Below are 12807 nucleotides of genomic sequence, written 5' to 3' on the forward strand. Positions count from 1 at the left end.
AAAAAAAAAAAATGAAGACCAATTGAAAAGTTGCTTAGAATTGGCCATTCTGTAACATACTAAAAGTTAACTTAAAGGTGAACCACCCCTAGAAGGATGCAGACCAGGTACATTTACAGTACACAATTAACAAAACACAGAGGCAACTTGTAATGTCCTCATATCTTAAAGCAAGAAGAATACTTTTATATAACATGCAAGTTACAATGAGACGTAACATCACTAAGCAGCAATTACATCTGACTCTATATGAGATAATATTTTTCGAGGTTCTTCATTATATTCTTGCGGATATATTTCATTTTATATATCTGAAGAGCTTGCTGGTCTATAACTTCCAGGGATCTGATTTCTAACAGCCTGTAGCCGTGTAAGCGCTCTTACAGACGAGCATTTTTAGCTGCGCTCCCCTGCGTTCCGGTTTCATGTGTTCAGCCACAGGGGAGCGCAGGAGTAGATGCACTGAATTCTTTTCAATGTACTCACACAGACGCATGTAAGCGCCAAACACAGGTTGGGACGCAGCATGTTGCATTTTTCCTGCATTCCCGCAGCTAAAAACGCTCTTCTGTAAGAGCCCTAAAGATGTGCGTGCTTGTGCAGCAATGTTTGCAGTGATTTCAGATATCACAGTGGTTGCTGGTGCTATAAGGCAATATAGCTATGGTAGAGGTTCTATGGGGTCATTACATCAGAGGAGCAGATTAGTTTAAGCAGCCAAAGATAGGTTTAACTGTTTTCTGTGGGGCATGCCACATGTTCCCACTGATAATAATGGAATCATTGCCTTAAGGCAGATATTGTAGTCAATTATTCCCAGTGAACATGTCCCTTTTGTTATGCCAATAGTTTTTTCTGTAGGAAAACAGTTTTTAAGACCATTGCATTTCACAAGAACACAAAAATCAGATATGGGACAATAAGCCGCTTCCTTACCCCGAGTCTTACAGATATTAATAGTTGTTTCTCTTCATTATGAGACTGTCTGGCTCAAGCTCAGCCCTGCATTTCCTCAGCCATAAACCAGTGCACAAGAAGTTGGCATGACATCAGAGTCTTTATCAAGAATATACATGCTGATGAAATCATTTGTCTCTCATTGTCGACACTCGCTTTCCGAACACACATCTAGCAGATAAATGATTACCCGGTAACTCGGGACTTAAAGATAATTAAGGAGAAACTGAACAGGGCCTGGTAAAATGCCACACTGCCCAATCCAGCGTCTGCCATCAAGCTATGAATGGGGAGTGCCTTAATTATGAATAAGAGCATAGTAAAACTGGCATACATTGTAAGTTGGCCTTTAAGTTTTGTATTCAGGGCTCTTATTACTGACAGTATTATCCTCAATAAGGGCTCTTACTGACGAGCGTTTTTACCTGCGCTCCCCTGCGTTCCGTTTTTATGCGTTCAGCCGCAGGGGAGCGCAGGGATAGACGCATTACATTTGTTCCAATGGGGCTGTACTCACACAGGTGCGTGTAGGCGCCGAACGCAGGTTGAGATGCAACATGCTGCATTTTTCTAGGAACGCAGGGGAGCGCAGGTAAAAACGCTCGTCAGTAAGAGCCCTAAACATGACCAATGGCAAACACCTGGGGGGGAAGGCGTTCATGGGATTGAATCAGTACAGTCCCACAGTCCCATAGAGAAGACTGGGGTCAATTAAAGAGGTTGTTCACCTTTAAATTAACTTTTAGGGCCCTTACAGAGGAGCACTTTTAGCTGTGTTCCGGTTTCATGCGTTCAACCGCAGAGGAGTAGACACACTGAATTCTTTTCAATGGGGCTGTACTCACACAGACGCATGTAACATGCTGCGTCTCAACCTGCGTTCAGCACTTACATGCGCTTACATGTGCACAGCCCCATTGAAAAGAATTCAGTGTTTGTATTCCTCTGCTCCCCTGCGGCTGAACGCATGAAACTGGAATGCAGGGGAGCACAGATAAAAACGCTCGTCTGTAAGAGCCCAAAGTGTGATGCAGATCCCCTCCCTTTTATTTGCTCAAATTTCCATCATCATTCATCGTTTTCACCATAGAAATGGAGATTGGCACACAAGAAATTAAAAAAAACTCTTGTATCTGATGCGCATCCCCAGTGTTTCTGAACCAATGTGGGTGTGATTGGGCAGCATGCCGCCCCCTAAAATCCTGCCGCCCTAGGCCCGGTGGCCTTTCCACAAATCCAGGCCTGGTGTGATGCAGAGAGCGATATTCTGAGACAATTTGCACTTGGTCTTTGTTTTGTATTATCTGTTGTTTTTGAGTTATTTAGCTTCATATTCAGCAGCTCTCCAGTTTGAAATTTCAGCAGCTACCTAGTTGCTAGGGTCCAAATTACCTGAGCAACCAAGCAGACACTTGAATATCAATAGGAGTGGGTCTGAATAGAAAGAAATGTATTATAAAGTAACAAAAACAATGAAATTGTATCATCAAAGAGCAGTAGTGTTTAGGCTGGGGCAGTGACCTTGTGAAAGATGGAAGTCAGAAGAGGAAAGCAAATAAACCATAAAATAAAAAATAAAAAAATGAAGACCAATTGAAAGTTGCTAAGAACTGGCCATTCTATAACACACTAAAAGTTAACCCCTTTAAATATATCTATATTGCCACAGTTAAGAGGGGAAGGGGTTAATACGCCCTCCTGTTAGTGATTTAGGTGTGGCTAGTTAACGTCTCATTCCTGTGCAGTGATATATCTGTAGTTGAAGGAAGGAGCTGCACATTCTCTGGGGGGTAATATATATATTTATTTATTTTTAAATTATTTATTACAAATGTATTCTGCCAAGAACAGGTTTGTGCAATCAGTGCAGCGCCTGCAGGACTTTAGGAATATGTATGATTATGAAGCTCGCCTTGCAACATTCGCAGACTGGCCCTTTACTGAAAACTGCAAGTGCACCCCAGAAAATGTGAGTAGGAACTATCCATGAGACTGGCTTCCCTGCCTGATCTCTCAATGGCATGCCCCTAAACTCCTCATTTGTCTCCTTATTACACCCTAGATGGCCAAGGCTGGCTTTGTACACTGCCCCACTGAGAATGAGCCCGATGTTGCTTGTTGTTTTTTCTGCTTGAAGGAGCTGGAGGGCTGGGAGCCAGATGATGACCCTTGGTGAGTATATCTTAGAAATAAAGTCCACAAAGGCCCATTTATGAGTAGAGGATTTCTAATGCTCCAATAGAACATTATATAAGGCCAATACAGATCCTGCTGTCTGACTTCCTGATGTAAAGACTGATAGACTTCAGGGAATTTCTTTGGTAAGTGCCCCAATGCCTGTTCCTCCCAGTTACAGTTTCTTTCTAGAACCCACTAAGCAATTTAATTTACTGATTTGGGTCCTGTACCCAAAGGATAGTTAAAGGAATGGCGAATGTGTTTATGTAAACTGTTTGTAATTTTTCCCCTCTCCCCTTGAAGGAATGAACATTCCAAGCGTTCCGTCAACTGCGGTTTCCTTTCCCTGACAAAGTGTGTCAATGACCTCACAATGGAAGGGTTCCTGCGGCTGGAGGGTGATAGGATCAAAAGTTTCTATGTAAGTAATGGCTACTGTGAACTAAAGGGGGGCCTTTAAAATAATTAAAATAAATAAACCAGATGATAACAGAACTTTGGAGAAGCATGCAAGTATTGGAGTTAGTCCTGGCTGAAGTTACTTTCTGCTAAATTGTTTCATGAGTCAAAACCAACAGTAGAAAAAAAAAAATGGGATGACATACGATGCTAATTTGAATAGCATTTACACCTACAAATAACTTTGACATCAATCATTTGTAATGGGGACGTTGCTTAGAATTATGCTTTTTTTTTTTTTGGGTTTTTATTCCCTGTTATTTTCAGTGCTGTTTTCAATTTTATATAGAAGTCATTTCACCTATTAAATCATGGCATACAATCCCAACAGCAGCCCTCAAAATAGACGTGTTTTTAAGTTCCAGGATCAGACCTTGGGGCCACAAGGGTCCTAGAGGAGAAGGGGGCCTGGGCAGTCACTGGGTCTATTGTATGTATCCCCCTCCCCACACAAGCTGTAGAGGGGCAGCAGTGAATGAGGGTCCCCTGCCTGGAGGCACATCAACCTTTTGTTTTGGTGGCACCCTAATCGTTATATCATTGTGTGGACAGGGACATTAGGGGGCATATTTATCTAGGGTTGAAGTGAAAATTCAAAGTAAAACAACTTGAATTTCAAGCTATTTTTGTGTACTTTGACTAGTCGAAAATTGAAATTTATCATGCACTGTCTCTTTAAAACTTTGACTTCAACCATTTGCCATCTAAAACCTGCCGAATTGCTGTTTTAGCCAATGGGGGACCTCCTAGAACTCCCATTACTTTGAAATTCAACCCTTGAGGGTCACATTTTGGCAGCATTATGTAGAATTTGTATCCCTGCTTTGATCAATGCTTTCCCCAAGGATTCTATGGCCCAGGACAAATATCCTTCATCCTATCCTAAAAACCATTTAATAACTTAGAATATACATATAATGACCTGAAATATTTTTTCATTCCGTCAGCGCAAATTTTCCACTGTTGTCCTCCAGTATGTCGAGGAAGAAATGACTGCAGCTACAAAGCGCCTGCTGGAATACTTCTCCAACCAACACCAGTGCTCCATAGATCTCGACCACTAAATGCGAGCAAAGACCAATAGCATGGGTGGCAAGCAAATTCATTTATGTAAACCCTAATGCATCAGATGTCTGGTAACATGGATGCTGACCCTTCTCCTTTGCTGAAATTCTTTTTAAAGTCCAATTTGTACTTATTATTTTTTAGAAACGTTGGAAGTGTGCTGAGGTTTTAACATTCTCCTAATTTTTAAATCAAATAAAATAATTTTATTATTGCAATTTTGGTCCTGCTAATTGTGTTGCAGTCATTCTCACCATGTCTGGGGCACTCATAAGTTGGACTGTACTTTCTTACTTTGAACACTAGATGTCACAATTCCATCACTTAGCACTGTATACTAGTACTGTATGTATAACTTTATTCATGGCTCTTGTGTATCACACATGTACGTCATGTTTGAGGTGACTAGCTTGCTACCTGTTGATTGGTGCTAAAGGAGCAAGGTCATTGTGCCTTTTTTAAATTTCCCCAATAAGGAAGGCCTGGGGATAGAGAGCAATTGAATAATACACACAAGCTTAAGTGCAGTGTGGGCACCAATATACAATGTTGCTAATGTATATGGGGGCAAATGGGCTGGTGTGTCCACCAGCAAATTCTTAGTGTATGTATGTGTGTGTGTATATATTTGCTCAATTATAAATAAATGCTCCTAGATGTGAAATAAAAGGCAATATTTATTCAACACTATGCCAATATCAAAATTAAAACCAATTAAAATAAAACTAAGCAGCGCTGCATGTGCAAAAGGGATCCCTTGCTATAGTCTATATGCAAACAACAATATGGATGACCATTATATGCTGTAGTATGAGATACCGTATTTAGGATTAGACCAGAACGCTCCAATAATGAACAGTAATCTCAGTTTTTTGAGTAAGTAGGTGGTCTCAGACAATCCGGTGTTAATATTCAATCAATTGTAGCAAAAGCGTGATGTTAGTACATCCCCAGGTCTGAGGCATGCCAAGTTCGCCAATTTGTATGAGGCACCCCCTGTGGAACAAGTCTCCTCGAGATGTAGGTGTACTACACCATTAAATGTTAAGGGGGATACACCTTCAGTGTAAGCCAAAACCTCATTTGGATTTGCTAAAGAGGCGGGCAGGCCATCCCCTAGGTAGCGTGTCAATAGAGTATTGGTTTCTCCCAACGTGGCCCGCTCAATTCAAATGTAAAAATATTACCGACCAAGCGAACGTCCATGAGCGGCCCCACTGTGACTCCGTGTGGTGGCGTCTCCACTGCGGCTCCGTATGGATTACCCGCGACAGTCCTTGCACTTCAGACCTGCAGGAGGGGATCCCCACATTCACTGCATACGCTGCTCCTCGACCGCTGTTTCGCCACAAGCGTGGCTTTGTCAAGAGGCTCCTCTTGACAAAGCCACGCTTGTGGCAAAACGTGTGCATCTTAGGGCTAGTCCACACGGGGAGATAGCGACGCGTTTGCGGCGACAAAGCGCCGCGACAGTCGCCGCGACCGGCGCAGGCGACAGTTTTGTATGGGCGCCTATGTAAAAACGCCTGTGCTAACCACACGAGGCGATGCGCTTTTCAACAGTCGCCTGAAAAAGCCTGGCGAGGCATTTTCAGGCGACTGTTGAAAAGCGCATTGCCTCGTGTGGTTAGCACAGGCGTTTTTACATAGGCGCCCATACAAAACTGTCGCCTGCGCCGGTCGCGGCGACTGTCGCGGCGCTTTGTCGCCGCAAACACGTCGCTATCTCCCCGTGTGGAATAGCCCTTATAGTGTACAGTTGCTTAAAAAGAGTTCCAGCCTGTACAAGTCTGCCCAGTAAAACCAGCTTAGTCTTTAGGGAACATCTTTGCTGTCTGTAAAGCCTAATGGCAGGCTCTTGCTGTATGTGAGATTTGGCAGCATTTACTATGATTTTTCCGCCAGTGGAAGTAGTATTACTCCTAGTTCTATGTACTGAATCCCATGGTTGCAGGCATGTACATAGGATAAGAGCGTAGCATCCCCCAACTCAGGGATGTATAGAATAAAACCATTGCCCAGTGTAGGGCAATTCATAAATGTTAACCTAAGACAAAGAAAATATTTGGAACTCAACATCCCTTCTGATACAAGTGAAGACAAATGAACCAATAGTTAGCATTTATAGCAGCTAGATGGGTGGAAACATTGAGAATGGGATTCTCTAATGTCCACTTTAAAAAGCACAATTTATTTTCTTTGACACAGTACAGTTTTCATTATATTCCATATTTTAGAACAACAGTGTTTTTAAACCACTCTTAAGCTTCCTTATGTCAACAAATGGATCAAATGACTTATTTGAGTGCTGTATTATAATATGCCTATGGATTCTCTTTGGGTTCATCTATTGCATATCTCTACTGTCTGTCCATATGAAGGTTTTATTACTACTGAACTTATGAAAAACAGGTATGGGATCGGTTATTTGTAAACCTGTTATCCAGAAAGCCCTGAATTGCAGAAAGGCCGTCTCCCGTAGACTCATTTTTTCCCAAACAATCCAAATTTTTAAAAACGACTTCCTTTTTTTCTGTAATAATAAAACAGTACCTTGTACTTGAGCCCAACTAATATATAATTAATTATTATGGGAAGCAAAACCAGCCTATTGGGTTTTTTTTTATGTTTATTAGAAGCAATATCAACCCATTGGGTTTATTTAATATTTACATGATTTTCTAGTAGACTTAAGGTAAAAAGATCCAAATTACATTGATATCCATCATCTGTAAAACCCCAGGTCCCGAGCATTCTGGATAACAGGTCCCATACCTGTATTGTAATAACAGATACATAATTTGCTCCAGAAAATAAAAATATGCATATTCCTGTATAAGAAATCTTCCTAGATAACACCTAGGCTAATAAGGGCATAGACCTTCAGTGTAATGGTGCTTGACATGCATTCAAAAGACAATGGAATAATAGGTTTCATTTGGAACACACAAAAGTGCAGGTAATTGTGTTAAAAACACATATAAACACAATATATAGGCTGAATGCAGCATTTGCTTTGGGATTTGGCTAAACATCTGGGCAACTAAAGGCAGCAACTATTTTTGTTTACAGATTTTCAAATTTTAATATGTTGATTAGGGTTTTAATTCGGTCCAACACTTGGCCACATCCTTCAGGCTGCATGAAAAAGATTTTTTCTGATTTCCATGCGGCTCGAAAGAGATGAATGGGGATAAGATCGGCAGTCCCAGTATGTTGCAGCTTATCCTGACATTGTCAGCGTTATCCAATGTAATTGTATAATGTGATCAGATCATCCAACTCTTATAGATTTAATAGGACAGGACTGTGGTTCATCACACCGGACTCAACTATGCACAATCCCTCTTGCACTAAATTCTGTTGTATTTGTTTTTTATTTTTTTGCTCTTATACTTTTTATTAGTTTAAAATAAACATGCAATTTACAACATATATATGCCTTCTACTCTCCCCTTTTACCATATCTTCTTCACATTCCCATTTCTCTTTCCACAAGTGTTCAGTGAATAGTTTATTATTGCTAGAAGTTCAAGGGGTGGTTCGCCTTGAAGTTAACTTTTAGTATGTTATATAGTGATGGGCGAATTTCTCCCGTTTTGGTTCGCCGAAAAAAATTGCAAATTTCCCCTAAAATTCGGGAAAAACCGTGAAATCGGAAAGCCCCCGAAAAAATCGTGAAATTCGAACGTTTTCACTAAAACATTGTGAAAATTGAAGGATTTCCCTCATAAATCGGGAAATTTGAATGATTTCACTCAAAAATCGTGAAAGTTGAAGGATTTCACTCAAAAATTGAGAAAATTGAAGGTTTTCACTTAAAAATATTGAAAATCTGACATTTTCACGAAAAAATCGTGAAAATCGGAAATTGACGCGGCTAATTTTCACGGCAGATTCGCAAATTTATTCGCTGGCGGCGAAATGCGGAAATTCGCCGCGAATTTGTGCCAAGCTAATTTATTTGCCCATCACTAATGTTATAGAATCCCTGATTCTAAGCAACTTTTCAATTTCATTTTTTAAAATTTATTTATTGTTTCTGAATAATTTGCTTTTTTCTGACTGTTCCAGCGTTTAAATGATGGTCACTGACCCCCATCTAAAAAAACAAAAGCTCTGTAAGGCTACACATGTATTGTTATTGCTACTTTTTATTACACATCTTTCTATTTAGGCCTCTCCTATTCACCTATTCATATTCCAGTCTCTTATTTTGCATTGATATGAATAAGAATGCTGAAATTGGAAACGACAGAGCTGAAAAAATAACCACAAATCAATGGAGGGCCCTCCAAAGTAGCAAAAAATAGCACATTTAATTGGTCCTCTCCTAGTCATATTCCAGTCTCTAATTCAAATCAATGCTTGGTTGCTAGGGTAATTTGAACCCTAGCAACAGATAACTGAAATTGCAAACTAGAGCTAAAAAGCTAAATCACTTAAAAGAGACAAATATGGGTAGAACTACATGGGCTACAGTGACACTTGGATACCTTTTTTCTGTTTTTAGAACTACATGGGCGACTATGGTGCGTTTCCGGTGGATCTGACGCACTGCGCCAAAACGCAGGCATCAAATCGGATGCGACGGAGAATAAGGTAAGCAATAGCAATGTCAGATGGTGTCGCAGCATTCATCCGACACGACTGTCTGCATCCGACAGTCGTGTCAGATCAACTCTGCGACAAGATCCGACATTTGTATCTCTTACCTTATTTTCCGTCGCATCTGACTTGATGCCTGCATTTTGGCGCAGTGCGTCAGATCCACCGGAAACGCACCATAGTCGCCCATGTAGTTCTACCCTAAAAGCCAATTGCAAATTATCACTCTTTACATTATACTGACAGCTATCATCATTCTTTTAAGGGAAAACTTGTGATTCTGCATTTTTGTAAAAGCTCCTTATGGCTAAGGATTCTGTTCCATATATCTGATTATGACATCCTCAAATGATTGTTTTAAGTTGGCCTTTAATAAGTGCCTGACCTGTGGTGCAGCGCAGTGGTTCCACGCTGAACAAGATCTATATGTGTGACTCTTTAATTCAAGAGAGGTCATGGGCACCCTGCAATTAGCTGTACAACATTCATTCTATAACAAAATCAAGTGCTTGGGAGGTTTCTTTCATATTTTGAAGGCTTCTGGCAATCAGTGTTATTCACACAGATGTCCTGCTGGGTGGTTCTTTGTATGGTGCAGCTTTATCTTTGACTGATTGTTTTTGTACTCATTAATATGTGATTTGGTAGTGATTTAAACCCTATGGGCGCAAATGGGAGAGCCATTGTATGTGGAGGAGAATCCTTAATCCACTGCATCCCCCCAAGCTTTATATGGGTTTAGGGGTCTAAACATGAACACTTTGGGGCAGATTTATTAAGGGTTGATTTGTGTTTTCCACAAAATATTCAAGTTTTCAAGGTTATTTGGAGTCAAAAATCAATTTTTTTGGGTTAAAACAAAAACTCAAATGTTTAGAGATTAAGAGGCGCATTTATCAATTGTCGAATTTCAAATTCCTGTGAGTTTTTCAAACTCTCATTATTCCGAAATTCGGCTTGCAGAAATAAATTGATAAAATCAAATTATATAAACTCTAATTAAAAGGACCTGAAAATTCGGAGAAAAAAACTCAAATGTCAGGAAGGCTGTAAACATCTCCAAATTGATCCCTGGATCTCCAGTTGACTTAAATAGAAATTTGCCGGTTTTAGGTGCCAAATTTGAATTCTTAAAGGGCCAGAGTATTATAAATCTATTTTTTTTTTTTTTAAAAAAAACTCAAATTGAATTTGGATAATTCCCTAGTTGAATTTGACAGTTTTGACCATAAAAAAAATTCGAACATTCAAATTCGAATTTTCATTTTGACCCTTAATAAATCCGCCCCTTATTATACCCCGACCCTGGAAAAAGATTGAATCCGAAAATACACCATCTAAAACCTGTCGAGGTCATGTAGGAGTTAATAGCAGAGGTTCCCTTGAACCATTTGAAGATGTTAAGGGCTCTTACTCACGCGCGTTTTTACCTGCGCTCCCCTGCGTTCCGTTTTTCGGCGTTCAGCTGCAGGGGAGCACAGGAATAGACGCATTTCATTATTTCAAATGGGGCTGTACTCACACAGGCGCATGTAGGCGCTGCAGGAAAAATGCAGCATGTTGCGTCTCAACCTGCGTTCCGCGCCTACATGCGCCTGAGTAAGAGTCCTAATAGCCTTCACGATGTTTGAGGTTTTTTCGGTGGGTGTTGCTTGAAAACTCGATCAGTTAGAACGATTAGAGGTTTTTTTTTGCCGAAAACTTGATCGGTTTGAGGTTTCGGGTTGTTAACCCTGAACTTGCTGATTCAAGCTTTTTCCATTCAAATTGTTTTCTTGAATTAGAAACCATTCGAGTTGCGAGTTCATTCGAGGTCTAAAAAAGCTCTAAAAGCTCTAAAATTCAATCTTTGATAAATAATCCCCTTTATGTGCAGCTCTTACAATACTTTGCCCTTGGTGTCAGGATTTGCTGTGAGCTGTAGTTCAATACCAGTTTGGAAGTTGCACAAAGGTTGTTTTGCCCTGGATTCCTATATGTGTATCTCTGCCTCAGAAAGCAAGAATGCAAGCAGTTGGTGGGCCATTAGCCGGCTGCATTTAGTAGTCATTTCCATTCACATTTATTTTCACTGCACAAAGCACTTGTGTTGGCTGAATTAGGTCATTAAAGTTTATGGGTTGTTCTCTTTAGGACTATGGGAGCCATTTAAGATGCAAACAGAGAGGCGGCCATCAAAGGGTCAACCGGGAAACATATTTTCCTGTGCTGAAATAAAATCAACTTCTGGCATTTGAACTAAAAGTTTCCTCTGCCCTGAACCTAGCCCCCAGTCACCTGTGCCTCTTCCCCGACAGATGGCAGAGATCCCAGCCCCCTCGGCAAACTGTTGCAGTCAGGCCATCTGTTGTGTGTGTCCCGTTAGGCCTGCCGGGCTATGTCATTGCAAGCAGGGGGGGGGGGGCGGAATGGGGGGGGGGGAGTTTGCTGGGCAGAAGGTGCACAAACTAATATTTAGCCTCTTTGCCTGACACTTACAGATATTATTATTACAGGCTCCTAAGGGTCCGTTCTGATTGTTGTCCATTCTCAGGGAACATTAGTAGGAAGAGTGCTGATTAGAAATGGTTTACTCTATAGTAGTACAGTGACCCCTGCCATAGACGGCTCACAGGGGACCGGGGCACAAGTCAGAGACATGCCATACCAAAAATGGGGCTGCTTTTTAGGCTTTGCTTATACCAGAGATTTGACCTCATTCAATTCAAACATAAATGTGGATAAAGACATGCATGGGTGTTAGCAATACAGAATGCTCAGGACTGGCAATTTGTGGGTTCTGGCAAATGCCAGAGGGGCTGCTATAAGGTCCCATAGAAAGTCAGTATTTAGTGGGCTGGTGGGGGCAGTTTGGGCCTCTGTGTGGACCGATTGGGCCTCTGTGTGCCTGAAATGCCAGGGCCTATTTTAATTCTCAGTCCGGACCTGCTCAGGACCTGGGTTTTCCAGATAAGGGATCTTTCATTATTTTGGATCTCTTTAACTTAATCGACTAAACAATAATAGAAACATTAAATAAACCCAACAGGCTGATTTTGCCTCCAGTAAGGATTAATTATATCTTAGTTGGGATCAAGTACAAGCTACTGTTTTATTATTACAGAGAAAAAAAGAAATCATTTTTCAAACATTTTAATTATTTGATTAAAATGGGAGCCATCTAAGGTTTCTGGATAACGGCTTTCCGGATAATGGAGCAGATAATCAGGACAAGACTGTGGATCTTCTGTTTATTTATAAGAGTGTTTCCTTGTTTAGTTCTGCGCTGTTGAAAAAATATGAGTAACGGTGTCCTCACCTCTTCTTGCTGAAATGAATGTTCTACCATGGGATCTGTATGAGCAGGCTGAAAGAAAGAAAGCACCATTTGTACATTTTACTGTAAGTGGGAATTGACCTGCTAAAAAGGAACACTACACAACAGAATTGTGAACCAACAGAGATCCTTGGAACTGCAACATTGTAAAGCAGCTCTATGGGCTGGGCAATTACAATGACCTGATGCATCAGCTCTTTAGCCACACGGGGTGTTTGTAAGAC

The 12807-nt window shown here is 40.8% G+C and overlaps 1 protein-coding gene across 1 annotated transcript; it reads left to right on the plus strand.

The window, feature by feature from the left end:
• The first annotated feature begins 2652 nt into the window (after positions 1-2652).
• Positions 2653-4877, plus strand: birc5.L (baculoviral IAP repeat-containing 5 L homeolog). Its single transcript, NM_001088881.2, has 4 exons — positions 2653-2926; positions 3020-3129; positions 3439-3556; positions 4542-4877. Exons 1-4 carry the CDS (start codon positions 2789-2791, stop codon positions 4656-4658), a joined length of 483 nt encoding a protein of 160 aa, NP_001082350.2. The 5' UTR covers positions 2653-2788; the 3' UTR covers positions 4659-4877.
• Positions 4878-12807: the final 7930 nt, after the last annotated feature.

Source organism: Xenopus laevis, chromosome 2L, assembly GCF_017654675.1.
Source record: "Xenopus laevis strain J_2021 chromosome 2L, Xenopus_laevis_v10.1, whole genome shotgun sequence".
In the NCBI taxonomy this organism is placed as follows: domain Eukaryota; kingdom Metazoa; phylum Chordata; class Amphibia; order Anura; family Pipidae; genus Xenopus; species Xenopus laevis.